Source organism: Equus quagga, chromosome 3, assembly GCF_021613505.1.
Source record: "Equus quagga isolate Etosha38 chromosome 3, UCLA_HA_Equagga_1.0, whole genome shotgun sequence".
In the NCBI taxonomy this organism is placed as follows: domain Eukaryota; kingdom Metazoa; phylum Chordata; class Mammalia; order Perissodactyla; family Equidae; genus Equus; species Equus quagga.
Genome location: NC_060269.1, coordinates 15,860,526 through 15,881,843, shown reverse-complemented (window position 1 = coordinate 15,881,843; position 21,318 = coordinate 15,860,526). Strand labels below are relative to the sequence as shown.

At 39.9% G+C, this 21,318-nt stretch overlaps 1 protein-coding gene across 2 annotated transcripts in view; it reads right to left on the bottom strand.

Moving 5' to 3' along the window:
* Window positions 1–4,568: 4,568 nt before the first annotated feature.
* The window catches only part of SPATA5 (spermatogenesis associated 5), a 307,772-nt gene continuing 291,022 nt past the window's right edge, over window positions 4,569–21,318 (bottom strand). Inside the window, exon 16 of one of the 2 annotated variants that reach the window (XM_046657518.1) lies at window positions 4,569–5,481. In XM_046657518.1, the coding sequence (XP_046513474.1) occupies window positions 5,305–5,481 (177 nt within the window). In that variant the 3' untranslated portion in view covers window positions 4,569–5,304. The remainder of the gene's footprint in view (window positions 5,482–21,318) is intronic. The other variant, XM_046657519.1, reaches the window with a different exon arrangement.

The window sequence follows — 21,318 nt, the reverse complement described above, 5'->3', positions numbered from 1 at the left end:
GTTATTTAGATTCTCTGTATCTTGGAAATAATTTCTAGATCAGTTTATAAAAAGCTTCTTTGTTGTTTTCTACAGCACCATAATGTTCCATTGTATGGATGTACCATAATTTATTTAAATAGCCCCTGTTGATAGATATTTGAATTTTCTAATATTTTGCTATTATAACAAGTCTGTAACGAGTACTTTACCATTATATGGTAAATAATATGCCACTTTATACCTGTGGGAGTATATCCGTGGAATAAATTAAATGATAAATCAATCCTTTTCCTTAGCTCTGTTCCTTTTGAGTCTTATTCAGTTGTTTTATTACCTCCTGAATCACACTGCCTGTTTCCTTAATATTGTTGAGACTTCAAAGTGGTTGTATTCTAAAATTTTCTTCTCTGTTCTGAGAAATTGTCCCTGCTAATGTGCTTCACCTTTGTCTTTGGTACTGTTTCTCCTCCACTCCCAACCTTTCCGCCCAGGCTTCTGGCATAGCTCTCCTGCTATTTCCATCTGGGATATTTCAATCTGTGATTGTTCCTGGCCCCCCAGTAATCTGTGCTCCATATCCTTGAATCTTCTATTTACCTGTCAATGTTTTCATTATTGTTTATGATTATATTGGTGCAAACAGTATTTTAATTGCTGTGGGCTTATGATAAATATATGAACATATTATTACATGCCAGTTACCTTCTCACCTAACTGGATTTGATGCTTTTTAAATATGTATGTTTTTCACATTTTAGAGTTCCTGAAATCAGGATGTAATAACATTAAGATCACAGTACTTCATCTTTTTTCTAAAAAAAGATGTTTTTAAATTATTAGTCTTACAATTGATGGCATGTTAAAACCAAGTAAATAAGGTATTTCCCATCACATCATATGTGTTCTCAAGCAGAGATATGCTCAACTTCCTGGATTGGTACACAATGTGTTGTACCTGACAGCCTTTGAAATTTTTAACATGGGGTTTATCCATTCCCTGATTTCAGCATGGATGAACTCTATTTTTAAGTTTTTCTTTCTTTTCCTTTCCTGAGGTTTTGTTGTGTGTGGTATGTGACTGTGACACTTTAACTGTCTTTCCAGAAATATGTATCACTAAATCTTGAAAGAGGAGTCTACAAATTTCCCAATGATTTTGTAAGCCATTTAAAACCCTGTAACATCTCTCTTTGCTTAAAGTTCCCAGAGTGAATTTTGTTGCCAAAAAGTAAGCCCCCAAAGACAGAGGCTACTGGGGTATATTTGACATGGACATTAGGTAAAAAGCCTATCCAGGCACACAATTGTTACAGTGAAAACTGAAGAAAGCAAATCAATGGGGAGGATTAGAATTTCTATGTGGACCAAATTTGGAAACTACTGTTAGTTCAATCCACATGTAATTTTATGGGGTGCCTAAAGGACTGAGAAACATGACAAAATGAACCAAGATTTTAACAACCTCATATTCAGGAATTTAAGTAACAACAGGCCAGAGAAATCATTTTATTCTACCTTTATAGCAACTTTTCTGTAGCCTTCTCCTGATCAATATAGATTAAACATATACTCAAGTTTGGTTTTTCTATAAATTCAATAATTATTTTTCCAAAATGAAAAACCTGTGCATTATTTTTAAAACCTGTTTTACACATTAGAAATAACAAAAAACTAAACATTTTTCAAGCTAAGTTAAGGCGGTCAGTATTAAGCTTATAAATACACTTGGTCATGAAGAAGTAAAAGAAGCCATTCTTCTCAGTTTTGTTGTTAGAAAGAAACATTAATTTCACTATTCAAACTAAAATCTTTTGGAACACTGAAAAGAAATGTGCCAATGTGAATATCCCTGAAACCCTGAAAAGAATCTGGACCACAGACAAACTTTTGACCAAATAGATGCCAACAAAGCAGATTGTCTTCTTAAGACAGGAACCTGGGCATTTCCTTTCCTTGCTGAACTTAAATTTTCCATGAACTGTACTGTGTATTCATTCATAAACAAATCCAAATAATAGGATCATACACTACTTTAAATCCATCAACATGAGACTCTGGAATCAGAGTAAAACCCTCACACAGATGAAGCTGGGGCAAACTGTTATTAGTGACACTTGACCTGCTTTTTTGTGACTCAATTTTTACTGACACTGTTGTAAAAAGGGATGACACGTCAAATAAAGGGATATCATTGCCTTTTCAATGGCTATAATTAGCTATTTAAAGATATAAAAAATAATTGGTTTGTAATAGACTAAAGATGCATTGCTCTAAAATCTTTCAAAATTCGTAACTTCCAACTCCTTGCACAATCACAATGCCATGGAAACAGATGTCTGACTCCCAGATTTAATCCCCCCACAACCTAAAGACTTCACTAACAAATTTTTTTCAACTTGTTTCCTGGGTCCTAAAAACCGGATCTCTCATTTGCCTTCTTGCAATTTATTCTGTCATACCTGGTACTCCTGATTTTCCAGACACACGGGATTGTGGGCACTGTGAATGCACTGGAAGTCCATGGAAGTGGGCTGAATGATAGGATTGTGACGCTGATCAGAATACAGAACATGGCTATAGATGCATTTCATCTTTGCACCATAACATGTCAGTTTAAGGTTCATCTTTTGAATTAAAATTATCATGAAATACTAAAAGTGTACAGAAAGTGTAGACTACATTACAACCAACACCTGTATTCCTATCGCCCAGCTTAAGGTATGAAACATTTTCAGTTTTTCTCCCCTGAGGAAATTCCTCCCCACTGGTGCTTTTCACTTCCATTCACGTAGTCTCTTGCTACACATGTCCCCATAAACAATGTATATTATTATGCATGCCTTAAACTTTAAATAAATATCATAACTATTCTTCTGAAACATTCTGTTTTTGAGATTCATCTGTTTTATGTGTAGCTCTAATTATTCTTTACTGCCACAAGTATTGCATTGTATGAATATTCCATAGAAATCAATTCTCTTATTGATGAATATTCAGATTGTTTCCAGTTTCTTGCTACATACAAATAATAGTGCTATGATCTTCTTACTCATTACCTCATCGCACACAGCTTGCTCTGAGATATACACCAGGGAGAACTCTTGAGTTATAGGGTCTTCAACATTACTACATATGCTAGTTGCTTTCTGGAGTGGCTGTACCAGTTTATGCTCCACCAGGCTGAGTGTGAGTTTCCACTGCTCCACAGCCTTTGGGATTATCAACTCTTAAAGCAGGGTTTTAGCTGTTGAAATCCTGTGTCGCCGGGGTGGGGATACATTTCTCTAACGGGTGCAACTACTAGTCACTCCAAGGGTGTTTCTAGCTTGAATCCATATTTTCATGTTAATTTCTAGGTTTTCAGCTTCTGCATCACAAAGATCATATGAATTCAAACTCTGAAGCCATGGGCAGGTGAATGATGCCATAGTCCGATTCCTCAGAGTGGCCTCTTTTTTCCTTTTTTAATTCAAAGCACACAGATCATGTCAAAAGAGGCTCCTTGTGGTCTCCCTGGCCAGCAAGAGGACTTCTTTTCTAGTCTGCCCTTACACTGAAGATGTTTGTCTTTAAAATCTGGGCATTATGGAGGAAGCTCAGTTATAACTTCATAAATCACATGGGCTGAAGAGTCTGAGTGGCCATTAACACCTAAATTCCCTGCTGATTGAGATTGCTACCCTCCTCCCCACCACTGAGTCCCAGCCTGAGGGTTGGTCCAAGCTTACTGTTCTGGTTCTTATTTTATTGGCAATAGAATTTCTTTAATTTTCCTCTTTAGCCCTTTGGGGATAAATTTTTCTCTTATTTTCTTGTGTTCTCAGCACTCATAGGAAAGAAGTTATAATCCTCTGATAACTAAAGGGAAAATGCGAAGCAGAAACGTGATTTTGAGGTTCTATTTATTTCAATGTGTGTAGGCCTTATTTTCTAAATCAACAGAGTTCAACAGAACTTTCTGAATGATGAAAATGTTCTACGATCTATTCCATCTAATATGGCAGACACTTGTCACATGTGGCTACTGAACACTTGAAATGTGGCTAACATGTCTGATGAACTAAATTTTTAATATTATTTAATTTTAATTAAAATTCAAACTTAAATAGCCACATGTCACTATTGTCTATTATCTTTGACGGCACAATTCTAAATAGTAGTAATCTGTGTCCCTTGAGTGGTTTGTTTGTACTAATAAACCAGTGTAGTCTGAGAAAAAAGCTGTGCAAATCTATTTCTGATAGTCAAAGGATGAAACAGCTGAGACATGACTTTGAATATCTGCCACCACATAACTGTATAGCCTCGTTGTTTTGATAATCAGGTATTTCTCGTCTCACCTGTCTTTCTAGGAATGTTCAAAGATCCACAGTGACTAGGTTTAAGTGCACATTCTTTCCCTTGCCAGCTTATGAACTGGAAGCCAGGGAATCAATTTCCAACAGCTTTTTCAAGGATATTTATGGAGCATTAAGGTATCAAGAAATCCCAAGGATAAATCATTAGGAGCATAAATACACATATTTAGATTGCAACATAAGACACGAGATTGTGAGATCCATTTGGTTTATCTTTGAACTGAAAGAGTTTATTGGTAACCTGAAAATGTGTACAAGCTAAAACATGAACACTTCATATGATTTATTTATGGCATTTTATGAAAAAACCCAAGTCTACTGGACTAGGCTTATATTTCCACTTTTTAAACTTTCAAAGGGTATTATAGTATATGAAATAACTCTTAATCCTCTTTTTTTCATTGCCATAAGTACAGGTTAAGAAGGCTAAAGCAAAAACATAGGTATGAATTATAACGAGAACAAGTACATATTTGGAGACAAGGTCATATAAGCCTGGCTGGCACATTTGGCCATTTCATTGGCTGGCCTTCAAAAACAAAGATTTATAAATATTTTTTATCATGCATTCATCCACATACATTTCCTATGTTCTTGTATAACACTGATGCCTACAGGTTTGGCATTTAGGAACGCACTGAAATGGATTCTGGAGTAAGGAAAGCATCTCATGGGATGAATGAACCAAGTCAAAAATGAAAAAGCTGAAAGTTTGCTTTCTAAAACTCAGCACACATTTCCAGATAAAACTGATTTAAACTCATGTCCAGAGATTTTCATGGATATTTTCACTGTATTCATATGTTCTCAAATCTCTATAAGAACTGAAGCCCCTCAATTCCAGTCAACGTATTTCAGACATTGTGCTTATTAAGGATTTTTTTGACACCTTCAAGATAAAATTTAAAAAAGAAACAAGTTTTATCTAGAAAGCATTTTTAGCATAATGAATACATATATTTTCTCAGAGGGTATGTAGCCCACTCTTCTCTTGATAATCTTCATAGAAACGTATCAATGATTCAGGAATTCTGGGTGTCACAGTGTTCAAGGCTTGAGTAAAATGTCTTCTCATTATGCACCTGGCTTGAATGTCTTCTTCTAGAGTCAGAAGGGCTGCCTCTCTACAGACAGCTATAATCTGAAAGAGAACAAATAAAAATAAAAAACAAGCGAGAAAACATATTGTGTTTTAGAAATGTAGTATTTCAGATATTCATCTGTGGTAACTTCTACAACTATAAGTGCACTACTAAAATTTATCTTCAAGAGTTATTCCACTTAGGTTTTCAAAAGGATAGAAAGTAATCACTTTCATTACAAAACAACATATTAAGTACTCAGAATGAGAAGCACAAAAAGATAAGGCATTTGCTCTTAAGGAGCTTACAATTGTAAAGGTGGAACAGATGTGCAGGCACATACTTCTAATTAGGATGACAAAGGATGAGTGTGTACGTGAGGTGGGGGCAGGGAGGAACCAAGTGATGGGGGGGCAGAGGAAAGAGATACTCTGAGTGAGGGCCTGCTCATCTGTGCATCTTGTCGCAGCAAAGAATTTCCACATTCCTTTCAACCTTTGATGTATTACCAACACGTAAAAGCCTTTCTTTATGTGCATCTCTTTAATGAGTTCTTAAATCTTGGGACTATCGGGTAGAGTTGTCGACGTTTACTTTGGAGAGCTGCATTAGAAGAGAGAAGTGAATTCTGTTTACTCAACGAGGAAAGCTGGAAGAATTGAGAAGAATCCAGGGAGGGGGTGGAGTGGATGCAGAGTGAGAGAGGAGAGAATGGGCGGTAGGAAAACGGAAGGGGAGGAAGGTTCAAGTCTTGAATCCTGAAATGTGTTTTTAAGCTCTCTGGACTTCAGACAGCGGAAGCAGGCTGATGCCAGTGTCATTCTAAAGACACATTACTGTGCTGAAAAGAGCTTGTGGGATGAAAAGAGATATTGTGATTTTCAGGGCAACAGGGAAAACAGTGATTGATATTGACTGCACCCTTATATCGGTAAATGAAAGGGCCAGCTGAAACACATTTGTCCACCCATTCAGCATATTTTCTCTGTTTGTTCACTTACTGAAAAGAGCTCCTCTGCTTATGCTGGGCTAATGGCTGCCAAAGCAGTTTAGTAGCTTTTTCGAGGATTTAGCAGCATGTTTAGGGAGCTTTCAAAAAAACATGCATAGATTTAGATGGCTTTGTCAAATTGCAACAATGTAACTATTAGTTCTGGGCTTCATTAATGAGCACTGAAGTTGACTATAGTGGTTATGCATGTTAATGCTTTTCCAGAAAGAGTGGCTACCAACTTGTTGAAGAAAAAACAAAACTTCTAGGGATTAGTAAAACAACTTCATCGCGTATTCTGGTACAAAAAGAGTTACTTTGAAAACAAGATGTGATAATTAATAAGCACAGGAAATGCCCAGCATGGAAAACTGACTATCCAACGGTTCTACTGTGTTCCAAAGGGACCTTGGGCACCTCCATGAAGGTAGGTGAAGGGACCAAGTGGGGTGAGCCTCACCCCCCCCGCCCCCCCCATTTGAGCAGCACTTCTTTAATCTGTGCAAGGAGTGAAGCAATGGTTGCAAGGCTAAAAGTAGGAAGAAGAGTCACTGGAAGAGGCGGAGAGGACTGCATTTCCTATTGGCTGGTACAGCTCTAGCTCTCTCCCCGAGACGGCACAGGGAAGGTTCCATTGTGTGGCTCCCTCCGCAGGCTAAGTGGAGTAGAGAAGTCACCAGCCCTGGGCTAGTGCCTTGTCTTGCACACTTCATTACTGAGACTGACTTCAGAGAATACTGGACCCAGTGCATAATGGCTAGGAACGTTTACTGAATACCTACCATCTGTGCTAGCCAATTACTAACGACTGTACTAATTAACTGCTATGTGACTAGTGTCCCCAGGTTTTGCATAATGCAGTGATGCCACTAATAGGGGGCACTGTGCAAAGTCTGATGGGAGCATGGCAAATGGAGTGGCCAGATGAGCACGTATGAGGTGGTGGTGGGCAGAGTTTTGACTAGAGTGCTGAGAAATGTTTGGATTAGATAGAAATGACCTTTAGAACCTCTGACAGACAATGACAAGAGAAACAGCAGCTGAATACTGGCTCTCAAGGACCTGATATGAAGGTGTCCTCCTCTGTGTTGAAGGAGCACAGCTTATCGCACTTCTGGGGTGGCAGAGGACTGCCTGACTACACCACTTTCTTTGATAAACATTATCCTGTTTTTTTTTATTTACAAGGGATGCCCTGAAGAACTAGTCAATTAGGCAATTCTTTCTGCCTCTTTTATTTTCCTATCATATTTGCTTAGCAATATACAATCAGTAACAGAAATAGCACATTATTAATAATTAACCAGTCACTCTTTCATCAATCAACATCCACTGAATAGCTACTGTGTGAACAGCAACAACTAGGTGAGGCCAAGTGGAGGATTCAGAGATGTCTAAGACACAGTGTCTGTCTTCTGGTGCTCCCAAACCAGCAGGAGATGGACATCAGTGACGTGTGGCACGGTGTTAGAAGTACATCAGCAAGGCAGAAGGGAAGCGCTTCGGTATGAAAAGAAGGAAGAAATTACTGCTTCATGAACCAACGTGGGAAGGATAGAATTTAGATATGCATATAGGAAAGGAAAGGGCATCTGAGCAGAAGGAACTAAGTGAGCAAAGAAACAGCAAGGTGGGGAGAAAGAGACCAGGGATTACGTTGATCTAGCCCGAGGAGCCAAAATGGAGAATTAAAAAAGAAAAAAAAAAGAAAAGAGTAATTCTAGCACAAAATGTCATGAAAAATAAAAATGATAGTTTTCAGAAGTCACATGGGCCATAGTGACAGTGAAGGCTGGTCAGTGACAGTCATCTCTAAAGCTCTAAACCCAATTCACAAGCAGCTAATGCACAAGCAGCAGATGCACAAGCAGCAGACAGAGCATCACTCCTAGAGGTGTCTTTGTTTTTATCCTGTCCTTATGAAAGAGCTTCTTAGTAGAAATTCCAAAAGTAAAAGCATTGATTGGATTACTACTCTCCTAACCCAAATAAAAAGGTAGGTCTAAAAGTGGAAGTATTCTTAGGAGGTCCATTTCGTGATGGTTGGTTTCTATTTGCTCTGGGGTCCGTTACTTTGGCCTGAGTTCCAGATATCACACTTCCTCAAAACTGAGGCCGTCCTGCTCGCTCTCATGGCCCATGCCAACGTCCCCTTGAGATATTAGTGTATTTCCAGAGGAAGAAGTACTTCATGATCAAGTAAGTTTTAGGTAACAGTGTATATACTGTTTCCCACAATGCACAGCAGAATGTCGAAGATTTCTGTGAAGTCTAGCAACGAAGATCTGCTTAATTTTCTTTAACCCAGTGTTTCCCACAGAACTCTCCCCCATTCTGTTTTTGACAGAACACCCACGAATGACTATCTTTAGGGTTACTGGTGATCTCTAGCACATACTCTGGGGGATGCTAACCCACACCAAACAACTCAATCAAGGCACAACATGGCTCTAGCCTATCTCATGTCCTTTTTTCTTTTGCTCTCCCCTATTCCAGAACAGAGAGAAAAGAGAAAGGGCTGAGTAAGAGAGACTGGAGGAAGACTAGCTGAAAGAGGTCAAGAGGCAGGAGCTCCAGCATACACTTGTGCTCTGCAGATGTAAACAGTCGATACATGTTTGTTGAATTGAACTGAATAGTTCCTTAACTACAAACAAGTTTTCAAAAAGTACATGTTATAAGTATCTTTCTCATATTTGGCCAATATCTTGTAATATTTTTACTTATATTTCATATGACCTAGACTGTGTCAGTTATACTTAAGTTTTAGGAATAAAGTGTTTGGAATGATAAAGTCAATAACAAAAATTGTTTAACACTGTGAAATATGATCATCTTAAGCAATCTTTCAGTCTGAGGCACTACTTTGAATCTAGTTCTTTCCCTAGAAGTAACATAAATTAGAAATTTTAGCAAGAATACAAACATGCCTGTGTTGTTTTGAGGGATGCTGCCTCAGGTATCAAAAGTTATTACAAAGGGACAGGAGTTTTTTTGCTGTGTTGTCAATGGAAAAAACTGCACCGTAATTGAGAAAGATTCCTCCAAATTTACAAACAATGCAGTAATATGTATTGGTTTAGAGAAATGAGATGGAAGCTTTTCTAAAAAAATTGTGCACATGGCGATCTATTCTCTCACTTCATGAAAGTAACCTGGCATCAGTTAATTGTTGAGGATTTTCTTTTCTGTACTAAGCTTTGGAAAGGTGAGGAGGTCTTTTCAGGTAAATTTGCCAATACATCTCTCCACTTGGGAATAAATACTATAGAAACTGAGAACAGCTTTCAATTTAAACTGGGACCTTTCCCATTACTATCTCTAAAGTTTGTAAGGAAACTTAATGAAATAAGTACACATATATGCGTGTATATATATGTCTACGGTGTATACAGGAACCACACAGTTTGTCATTCTGCTGACCTCACATTCGAACCCAGGTGCAGTCTGGAACTGTTTCAGTGATGGGGGAATTCAGGTGAATTTTCCTGTGAGCCCACAGAAGAGCCTCACTGAGAAGATGTATAGATGAGAAGACAAATTTGAATCACAGACTGTCTGGAATGTTAAACTAACTCGTTTAGAAAGAAAACTCTTGGCACTTGAGCACCTTAACATCTTTGGTAAAAAGGATTTTGGAAGCTTCCCCCTAATCCCTTCACCATCTTGTCCTCTTCCCCCATAGGCTGCAGACTAGATCATTTAAATAAACTATTAGCCAACTACCAGTAAGGTTGCTTTCACCATTAGGCTGTAAAAGCAAAAATGCTTTGGCTGGCTCTGTAAAGTTGAGAGTGTGTATTCTGTGTTCTTTTGCAATTTTGACTAAAAAATTGATATCCAAACTTTTAAAATAAACATGTGCCTTGTTGCAACGCTGAAAATATTATCTGTTTGGGGAAATGAGAAAAGAAGATGAAAGACTGGCAGAGAGGGCCCAAGCTCTCACCGTCAGAGGTAGACTGAGACACATGGTTGTTTCAGGGACCCACGACACACATTTATTTAGTGCCAACATATCACAAGTTCTCTTTCTATTTGTTTACCAGTAATAATAGAGCCATCAGATATCTGAAAAATAACATAAAATAAGCAAGAACTCTCCATATGAAAGATTTAGGCATATTTGAGATGAGTTCCTAGAAGTTAGGAAGTGAAAAGATTTTTAATGAAAATGTTTAGAAATTCTCAAGACAAAGTCACTGAAGAAAAATAGTGACTGTCTTCAAATGCAGGGAAAGTAACTCAGCAATGAAAGCAAAGGGACACATGAGTAGGAATCTTCATGCTAGGCTTGCCTGCTGAGAAAGCAGGGCCTCAGCACAACAGTCCAGCAGTAACTGGATTACGTGAGACAACCGCACTTGTGAGGGGTGTGGGGAAGCAACTTCCCAGGATGAGACGGCTCTTGACCATTGAACCTTGGGAAATCTAATTACCTCACTTTTAAATGCAAAAGGGCAAAAGAGGCAATTGTGCAGAATTCTGAATGCCACGAAGAATAAGAACAATGTCTTACTTCACTGTGGAAAAAAAATGAAACCTCTTACACATAGCCTACAGTTCTTTCCCTCAATCCACAAGACAAGAGAGTTTAAACAGGTGGCTCAGCTTAGCAAAAAAGAAATAGGCGTACTGGGAAAATTAAAACCAACATGGTTTCTAAGCGGGCAGTAATAATTTTTTAAAATGACGTGATAAAGAATAATAGTCAAGTCAAAGACTGTTTACCAAAAACTAATCAAACAGGAAGGAAAACCTGAAAATGTTGGGGGGTCGGCCCGGTGGCACAGCGGTTAAGTTTACACGTTCTGCTTCAGCGGCCCGGGGTTTGCCAGTTTGGATCCTGGGGTGCAGACATGGCACCGCTTGGCACGTTGTGCTGTGGTAGGCGTCCCACATATAAAGTAGAGGAAGATGGGCACGGATGTTAGCTCAGGGCCAGTCTTCCTCAGCAAAAAGAGGATTGGCAGTAGTTAGCTCAGAGCTAATCTTCCTCAAAAGAAAAGAAAATGTCGGGCGCTATTTTGGGTATTCGTGTCTCCTGTGCTACAAACCTGCTCTTGTTCTCTTCAGTTTCACAGTAGCACTACCTTCTTTTCTGGTGCATTCAGCGATTAGAAACCCAGTAATGAATTAAAGCACAGTTACTTCCATTTCCAGGAGAGGCCTGGGTAGTACCTGTGCTTCTTTTCTATTGACTGTAAACAGATGACAATAATGACAAACATACCCACTATGGCATGTGATGTTGGGAAGAGGGGAGGCTGCTGCAAGTGGGTCTATGGAGTAGGGGAACTATGAGCTGCTCACCTGCAAGAGGGATGCTGAAATTCTAACATAACCCTCACCACTAAGTTCCTAACTCCCTCTCTGGGGTTATCTGTATCTTCCAAGAAAGGCGGAAGGTTAACAAAGATCTGACCATGCCTTAACCAACTGAAGTTCTGCCTGGTTCTGTGACCCCACCCTGTAGGCACAGGGAGCACTCAGATCTGTGGAGAAAAAGAAGTCAGAAGTTTTAAATATGTAAGAAGAGGAAGCTTATTTATAGGGTGACCTTAGATGATGAGAAAAGTGGCTCTGGATAGCTGAATTCATATGTTTTGTTTAATCAGCACATGGCAAGATGCTAAAAATTTCATAGGGAAACTACAGCGGCATCCTAGGGATTGCAATTTATGATTACAAGGATCGCCATGCAGCAATTTCTCGCATGAGTAGGTGAACCGCACAGTTTAGAGCAGACCACTTGCAGAGATGGAGCTGGAGAAGAGAGCCACCCCAGCCCTTTCTCGGGCAGCTGTGCTTGGAATCCACGCAGAGGCAGAGTTGCTCTCTCCAGGTCCTGAGGCCGCTGCTCCCGCTGTTTGGCATGAAGAAAGCACGCCTTCCAGTGAGGCCTAAATGTGCTTTTCAGCTTCTTTGTATTTCAAGTGTACTAAATAGCTTTAAAGAATCCACCGAAAGAAATGGGCTGCAGTGCTTTAAAAAGTCTTAGGTATTTTCAAGAAAGTGGTTTTGTTAAAAGCATCTTCTGTCCGGAACACCTGTGACCTGTAGAGCTTAATTGGGCTGCAGCTGGCGTTGATTGTGGCGCAGCCGCTGGCGGCCCAGGGCTGATATTGTGTGGCTCCCGCTCACCCGCCCTCTCGCTTTTCTTTTCACTTTCACAGCCCTGTGACCTCCTTCCCCTGTGTGTCTGAGGGATTAGGAACCCAGTAGAGAGTGGTGTCCTGCTGTTTGCGAATAGCATGCACTGGAGGTGCTTCAAGGAGGAGGCTACCTGGGAGATTATGTGCTCATGTGGATGCTGAGGGCCCATTCTCCCCTGCCCCATTGAGATGCGCTGAAAGGTAGCTGAATGGCCGGGCATGAAAGCTGTGACTGAAGGGAGCACAGCAGGTTCCTGGCCATAGAGCAGCAGATGGAAGTCAGACTGTCACAGGCACACATGGCCAAGGGCGCCCCGAACTGCCAAGAAAGCAGCTCAGAACGTAAAACAGGGCTGAAGAAGGGAATGCAGAGTGGAAGCAAGCGGCACTTTTAAAAATCCATTAAAATGCCACCTCACTGAAAAACTTTCACGTGGTGAGGCTAGAAGTGAGGGTTCTGGAGGACAAATTTTCAGATTTAAGGAATTTCCTAACTATTGCTCTTGGGCTAAATTCCCTTGGATTGTCTGCAAAATAAGCTTTATGATAATTAATCCAACTGAGATTGTGTTAAAGTCATACTATCTAGGAATGCCATCCATAGTACTGACTCAAAAGGAAGTAAGTAAGAACTTCTGTAAAGACACATTCAAAGCCTAATGACATTAAAGAAGAGGGAAAACAACCCTGGCTTGCTTAATTTTGCTGACTTAAAGTTATTTTGAGGTCTCCAAAATATATAGCTGAAGTATATGTACATGCAATGTATAACCTTTCATATTACTTGCATGGAGAAACCCATAATAGTTTTTGCTTTTTTAAAAAAATGTACAAACGAATTGATCATTCCACAGAGCTTTGGGGCTGGAAAGATCTGAAGTTTTTATTCTTATTATCTCTACAACCATCTGCAGCTGCAGGAATTTTAAATGTTTGTAACATTAATTGAACCATAACAAGCTAAAAAGGAGTGTTTTTAGTTTTGAAAAGACTCCCCCTCGTTACAGCAATGGAAAGAACAGGAGCCCTGTGGTAGGGAAGGAGAGGGCGGACAGATGTCAGGAACCCCCTATTCGTTGATTTATTCAAGAAATCTTTATGGACCACCTACAAGGTACCAAGCCCTGGGGAATACAGCTGTGAAGAAAACGAAGTCCCACTTTCATGGAACAAGATGTGCACAGTACTGGTTAATCTATTTACTCTCCAAGGTTCAGTGGGAATGTTTCCAGGGGAGGCATTCCCTGAGGCAACTTCACCACCTCCCCAGGCCTTCCTGCTGCAGGATCACTTGTTTTATGGTCTGGTAGCAGCCGGCGTTATCCTGTCACATCACAACTGTCAGGCTATATAGAGTTATTTGTGCTAAATGTCTATCTCTCTCAATAGACTAGAAGTTCCACAAAAGCCTTCTGGCCTTGGTCCTGCTCTACTTCCCAAACATACAGGTTAGCATGTTCCTTGACCTTTAAGAGTCTACAAAAATTTCTCCTGCTGAGGTCAACTTTGAGCAGAGATATAAACCAGTTTTTGCCTTTTTAAAACACACACACACACGTGTGTGCAGTTCCTGCTGTGACAATTGCACCCAAGGTAATTGTCTACTATGGATTAAAAAGCAAAAATGTCTTGGGCACAATGGGTCACCCTAAGTTGAGGTGTGTATCTGTGAGCTCTTGTGGGGCTGATGACCAAGCTATGGCCAGAAAGCCAGTGGAGACCCAGAAGAGGCATCAAACTTTGGTTAAAGCACCCAGGAGTAGGAGAGTTTGAGGTTGGCCCTGGCAAAGAGAAGGGCAGGCGAGGGCATGTTCTTGGGAAAGGAGACCAAGCAAAGTTCAGCTAGCTCTAAGACGCCTCTCCAGGTCTGAAGGTTTGACCCTCCCTGCCAGTGTTATGGGAGCTCGGGAGGCGGGGCCTGGGGGAAGGGGGTAGGCAGGGTGTTAAGCCAGTTTTAATACACCTTATGTTTCCTCATCCGTCAGTTGAATTCCCTGCCAGCCCCTACATCTTGCCCCACCAATGCACATAAAAATGCCTCCTTTGAAACTCTGAAGATGCAGGGTTGCCCTGGGTAGCCTTCTTTGGATCTTGTCTAGCTTGGGATTCTGGACTCTTTAAGCACTCGGAATGGAATATTTGGGAGTTAGAACTTTTTGCACCTTTACACCAAGTATTTTTTTAGATATACTTGACATATAAAATTAGTTTCAGGTGTATAACATAATGATTCGACACATGTATATATTGTGAAATGATCACAATATAACATCCATCACCACACAGAGTTACAAATTTTTTATTCTTGTGAAGAGAACTTTTAAGATCTATTCTCTTAGAAACTTTCAAATATACAATACAGTATTATTGATTATAGTCACCATGCTGTACATTTACAGGACTTATTTTATAACTGGAAGTTTCTACCTTTTGACCTTCACCCATTTCACGCCCCCTACGCTTGGTCTGAATCTATAAGGAGCTCCATTCTCATTTCCCATTCTCTGAGCAGCTGCAGGCTGGTCCAGCCTGATCAGCAGCCTTGCTTGGCATCCCTAAAATCATTTAAGAGTATAGTCTGGTGTTAATGGCTGTGTTAAGTAGAAAAAAATGACTGGACAATCTGCAGTGAGCTAAGGGGCACCTGAAGATAGATCCTGGTGAGCAAACATTAAATATACCGTTAGCATGTAACAGGGAGTGAGAAGACAATATGATTATTTATCTTACACTTATTTTATGGATGTTATTCTCATTGACAGTAGCATTGTCCTGAAAGAAAGGAAAGCTCTGAGGGATCTCGTCAAGATGGTGGCGTAGGCAGACTCTGAACTCATCTCCTCCCACGAATACAACCAGGTTACAACTATTTTTGGAAAAATTACCCTGGAGAGAAAACTGAAAACTGGATAAAAAGAACCCCCCACAACAAGGGACAGTCATGACTAACGCGGAAGAGGCAGAAATTCCTTCTGGAGAGGAAAAAAGCCACCTTTGGGAGCAGCGGAGCGTCTCAGCTGGCCAGGCGGGAGACACCCTAAGGTACGCAGCCCTCCCTGAGGAGTGAGGTCTGGAGCAGGGGCCGATACTGCTATAAGCATCCTTCGGACTCAGCCCAACTGAGACGGAGGTCTTACTGTCTGGTTTGCTGGCTATTAAATGCAGTGAGGATATCCCCAGAAAAGCTATTGACCGAAAGCCGAAAAGAGCCGGGTCTTAAAGGGCCCACGCACAAACTCACTCATTGCAGCAACCTAAAATCACCAGAGAGAAGGCTGACAATTCTTTGGTGAAACGAGACTCACCTGGTGGGTTCTGGGTGCATCTGGTGAGAGGGGAGGGACCTCTCCAGAGACTGAGACATTGGTGGGGGCCATTGTTCTGAACTGGTCCAGGCATGCTGCCACAGACTCTGTGGGTACCACTGAGGTTCATCCCTCGGCCTCTTAGGCCAGGGGTCTGCCACGCCGACTACAGCACAGATTTAATCCAGTTCAGCCAGGGCAGGCAACCCGCCCTAGGGACTGGCCCCACCTAACAGCAAGCCCTCAGGCTACTTTTCAGCCTGCATTGACTGGGTGCCTTGATCTTCTACAGGCAGGCAAGGGTGTCTGCCTCTGTGGGGCAGGTGAATTCTGAGGACCAGGTGAACTGTGGGGGACATTGGTGGAGAGGGGGGGCCTCTGCAGCATGGCATTGGGGTACGCTCCAGGGGGTTGAGAAGTGTGCATGGACCAGGACTGTCAACGGTGTGTGTGGTCAGGTGAGGCTTATCAGCCGCAGAAGACCTGTGCTTCACAAATAGCCATAAAAAGGATCAGCCCCACCTTCCAGAGCCTGAAACAATTGAGTGCTCCCGTGCCTAGGGGCATCCCCACTCAGCTGCACTCCTAAGAGAACTGAAAACAGCCTTGTAGGCCTGAGGCCTATCACAACTGTAAGCCCCTGAGCCTAGCAACCAGCTACACTGGGTGCCAACCCAATTAAGGAAAATTGCGATAGGAGTGTGCTGACAGACTTTGTAGCCAACAGTGCTGAGGCTCCCCAAACCGGATTTACAAACAGCTGGCCAGGGAAGGAAAGACTAGACTCCCTGGGTACCTGCAGTGGAAGAAACCCTGCCACAGCAGAAGGACACAAGTAGCCCACAAAGGGGTCACTCCTGGATCTTCTGGACTGGTGCTGAGACGGAAGCACACTGCTGGGCCTCATAAGGCATCTCATACATAAGGCCACTTCTCCAAAATCAGAAGACATAGCTGACTCACCTAATACATAGAAATAAGCACAGAGAAAGAGGCATATGGAGGAGACAAAGGAATACTTTCCAAGCAAGGGAACAAGACAAAACCCCAGAAAAAGGACTAAATGAAACAGAAAAAAGCGACCTACTCGACAAAGAGTTCAAACAAAATATCATGAGGATGTTCACTGATATTGGGAGAAAACTGGATGAACACAGTGAGCACATCAGCAAAGAACTGGAAGATATAAAAAACAAAAAACAATCAGAAATGAAGAATACAACACTGGAAATGAGAAATTCACTAGAGGCACTGAATAGCAGAGTAGAGGATGCAGAAGAACGGATCAGTGAGCTAGACAAAAGACTAGAGGAAATCACCCAAGCAGAACAGAAAAAAGAAAAAAGAATTAGACGGAATGAGAACAGTCTAAGGGAACTCTGGGACAATATCAAGCTAACATTCGGATTATAGGTGTCCCAGAAAGAGAAGAGAGAGACAAAGGGGCAGAAAATTTATTTGAAGAAACAATAGATGAAAATTTTCCTAATCTGAGGAAGGAAACAGACATCCAAGTTCAGGAAGCAAAGAGAGCTCCAAACAAGATAAGCCCAAAGAGGCCCACACCAAGACATATTATAATTAAAATGTCCAAAATTAAAGATAAAGAGAGACTCCTAAAAGCAGCAAGAGAAAGGCCACAAGTGACATATAAAGGGAAGCCCATCAGGCTATCAGTGGACTTCTCAGCCGAGACCCTAGAGGCGAGAAGAGAATGACATGATGTATTTAAAGTGCTAAAAGGAAAAAACCTACAGCCAAGAATACTCTATCCATCAAGGTTGTCATTCAGATTGAAGGAGAGATAAAGAGCTTCCCAGAAAAGCAAAAATTAAAGGAGTTTATCACCAAGAAACCAGTTCTACAAGAAATGCTGAAAGGACTTATTTAAGTGGGAAAGCAATGACCACAAATAGAGATTAAAAAAATATTATCAAAAAACCAAAACAACAACAACAAAAAACCCAGGCAATAAAATCAGTTGTAAAGGTAAAAATATAGTAAAGCTAGCAGATTAACTACCTGTGAAGATAATATGAAGGTTAAAAGACAAATGTACTAAAATCACCTATTTCAATGATAAGACGGTAATCGATGGACACACACTAAACAAGAGACTATATATGATTTGAAAAACATAAAATGTGGGAGGAGGGGAGTGAAAAAGTAGAGCTTTTAGAAAAAGGTCAAGCTAAAGAGTCTATCAACTTGATATAGACTGTTATATACATAGAATATTAAATAGGATCCTCATGGTAATCACAAATCAGAAACCTATAATAAGCAAGCAAAAAAGTAAGACAGAAGAAATCAAACATATTACTAAAGATAGCCATCAAACCACAAGGGAAGAGAGCAAGAGAAAAAGACAGGAACAGAGAACTACTAAAACACCCAGAAAAATAAAGTAACAAAATGGCAATAAATAATATTCATCAATAGCTACTTTAAACGTCAATGGACTAAATGCTCCAATCAAATGCCACAGGGTGGCCAACTGGATAAAAAAACAAGACCCATGTATATGCTGCATACAAGAGACACACTTAAGACCTAAAGACACTCACAAACTGAAAGTGAAAGGATGGAAAAAGGTATTCCATGCAAATGGCAAAGAAAAGAGAGTGGGGGTAGCAATACTTATATCAGACACAACAGACTTTAAAACAAAAACTGTAACAAGAGACAAAGACAGGCACTACATAATGATAAAGGGAACAATCCAATAGGAAAATATAACATTTGTAAAAATATCAATGCACCCAACATAGGAGCACCTAAATATATAAAGCAATTATTAACAGACATAAAAGGAGAAATAGATAGTAACACAATAATAAATAATAGTAGGGGACTTTGACACTCCACTTACACCAATGGATAGATCATCCAAACAGAAGATCAATAAGGAAACACTGGCCTTAAAGGACATACTAGACCAGATGGACTTAGTAGATATATACAGAACATTCCATCCAAAAACCACAGAATATACATTCTTTTCAAATGCACATGGAACATTCTCCAGGACTGATCACATATTAGGACACAAAACAAGTCTCAATAAATTTAAGAAGATCAAAATAATACCATGCATCTTTTCTGACCACAAAGGTATGAAACTAGAAATCAACTACAGGAAGAAAACCAGAAAAGCCACAAAAATGTGGAGATTAAACCAAGTGCTACTGAACAACGATTGGGTCAATGAAGAAATCAAAGGAGAAATCAAAAAATTCCTGGAGACAAATGAAAATGAAAATACGACATGTCAAAATCTGTGGGATACAGCAAAAGTGGTTCTAAGGGGGAAGTTTATAGCAATTCAGGTCTACTTCAACAAAGAAGAAAAATCCCAAATAGATAATCTAAAAGTGCATCTAAAGGTACTAGAAAAAGAACAACAAAGCCAAAAATCAGCAGAAGGAAGGAAATAATAAAAATCAGAGCAGAAATAAATGAAATAGAGACTAAAAAAAACTAGAAAAAATTAATGAAACCAAGAGCTGGTTCTTCGAAAAGATAAACAAAATTGACAAACCTTTAGCTAGACTCACCAAGAAAAAAAGAGAGAAGGCTCAAATAAATAAAATCAGAAATGAAAGAGGAGAGATTACAACGGACACCTCAGAAATACAAAAGATAATAAGAGAATACTATGAAAAGCTATATGCCAACAAATTGGATAATCTAGAAGAAATGGATAAGTTCTTAGAAACATACAAGCTTCCAAAACTGGACCAAGAAGAAGTAGAAAATTTAAATAGACCGATCACCAGTAAGGAGATCGAAACAGCAATCAAAAACCTCCCAAAAGATAAAAGTCCAGGACCAGATGGCTTCCCTGGTGAATTCTACCAAACATTCAAAGAAGACTTAATACCTATCCTTCTCAAACTCTTCTAAAAAACTGAAGAGGAGGGGAGGCTTCCTAATTCATTCTACAAAGCCAACATTATCCTGACGTGAAAACCAGACAATGACAACACAAAAAAACGAAATTACAGGACAATATCACTGATGAACATCAATGCAAAAATCCTCAACAAAGTACTAGAAAATCGAATACAACATTACATTAAAAAGATCATACATCATGATCAAGTGGGTTTCATTCCAGGGATGCAGGGATGGTTCAACATCTGCAAATCTATCAACGTGATACACCACATTAACAAAGTGAAGAAGAAAAATCACATGATCATCTCAATAGATGCAGAGAAAGCATTTGACAAGATACAGTATCCATTTATGATAAAAACTCTAAATAAAATGGGTATAGAAGGAAAATACCTCAACATAATAAAGGCCATATATGACAAACCCACAGCAATTACCATTCTCAACAGAGAAAAACTGAAAGCTATCCCTTTAAGAACAGGAACCAGACAAGGAAGCCCACTGTCACTACTCTTATTTAACATAGTAATGGAAGTCCTAGCCAGAGCAATCAGGCAAGAAAAAGAAATAAAAGGGATCCAGATTGGAAAAGAAGTGAAACTGTCACTCTTTGCAGACGACATGATTTTATATCTAGAAAACCCTAAAGAATCCACTAAAACAGTTTTAGAAACAATAAAGGAATACAGTCAAGTCGTGGGATACAAAATCAATGTACAAAAATCAGTTGCATTTCTATACACTGACAACAAAGTAGCAGAAAGAGAAATTAAGAATACAATCCCATTTACAATTGCAACAAAAAGCATAAAATACCCAGGAATAAACTTAACCAAAGAGGTGAAAGATCTGTACACTGAAAACTATAAAACGTTGTTGAAAGAAATCGAAGAAGACACAAAGAAATGGAAAGATATTCCATGCTCTTGGATTGGAAGAATTAACATCGTTAAAATGTCCATAGTTCCTAAAGCAATCTATAGATTTAATGCAATCCCTATCAAAGTTCCAACAAGATTTTTCACAGAAATAGAACAAAGAACCCTAAAATTTATATGGAACAACAAAAGACCCCGAATAGTCAAAGGATTCCTGAGAGAAAAGAACAAAGCTGGAGGTATCACAGGATTCCTGAGAGAAAAGAACAAAGCTGGAGGTATCACACTCCCTGATTTCAAAATATACTACAAAGCCATAGTAACCAAAACAGCATGGCACTGGCACAAAAACAGACACACAGATCAATGGAACAGAATCGAGAGCCCAGAAATAATTTATGGACAGCTAACATTTGACAAGGGAGCCGAGCATACGATGGAGACAGGAGAGTCTCTTCAATAAACAGTGTTGGGAAAACTGGACAGCCACATGCAAAAGAATGAAAGTAGACCATTCCCTTACATCATGCACAAAAATCAACTCAAAATGGATTAAAGAATGTAAGACCTGAAACCATGAAACTTCTAGAAGAAAACATAGGTAGCATGTTCTTTGACATCGGTCTTAGCAGCATATTTTCAAGTACCATGTCTGACCAGGCAAGGG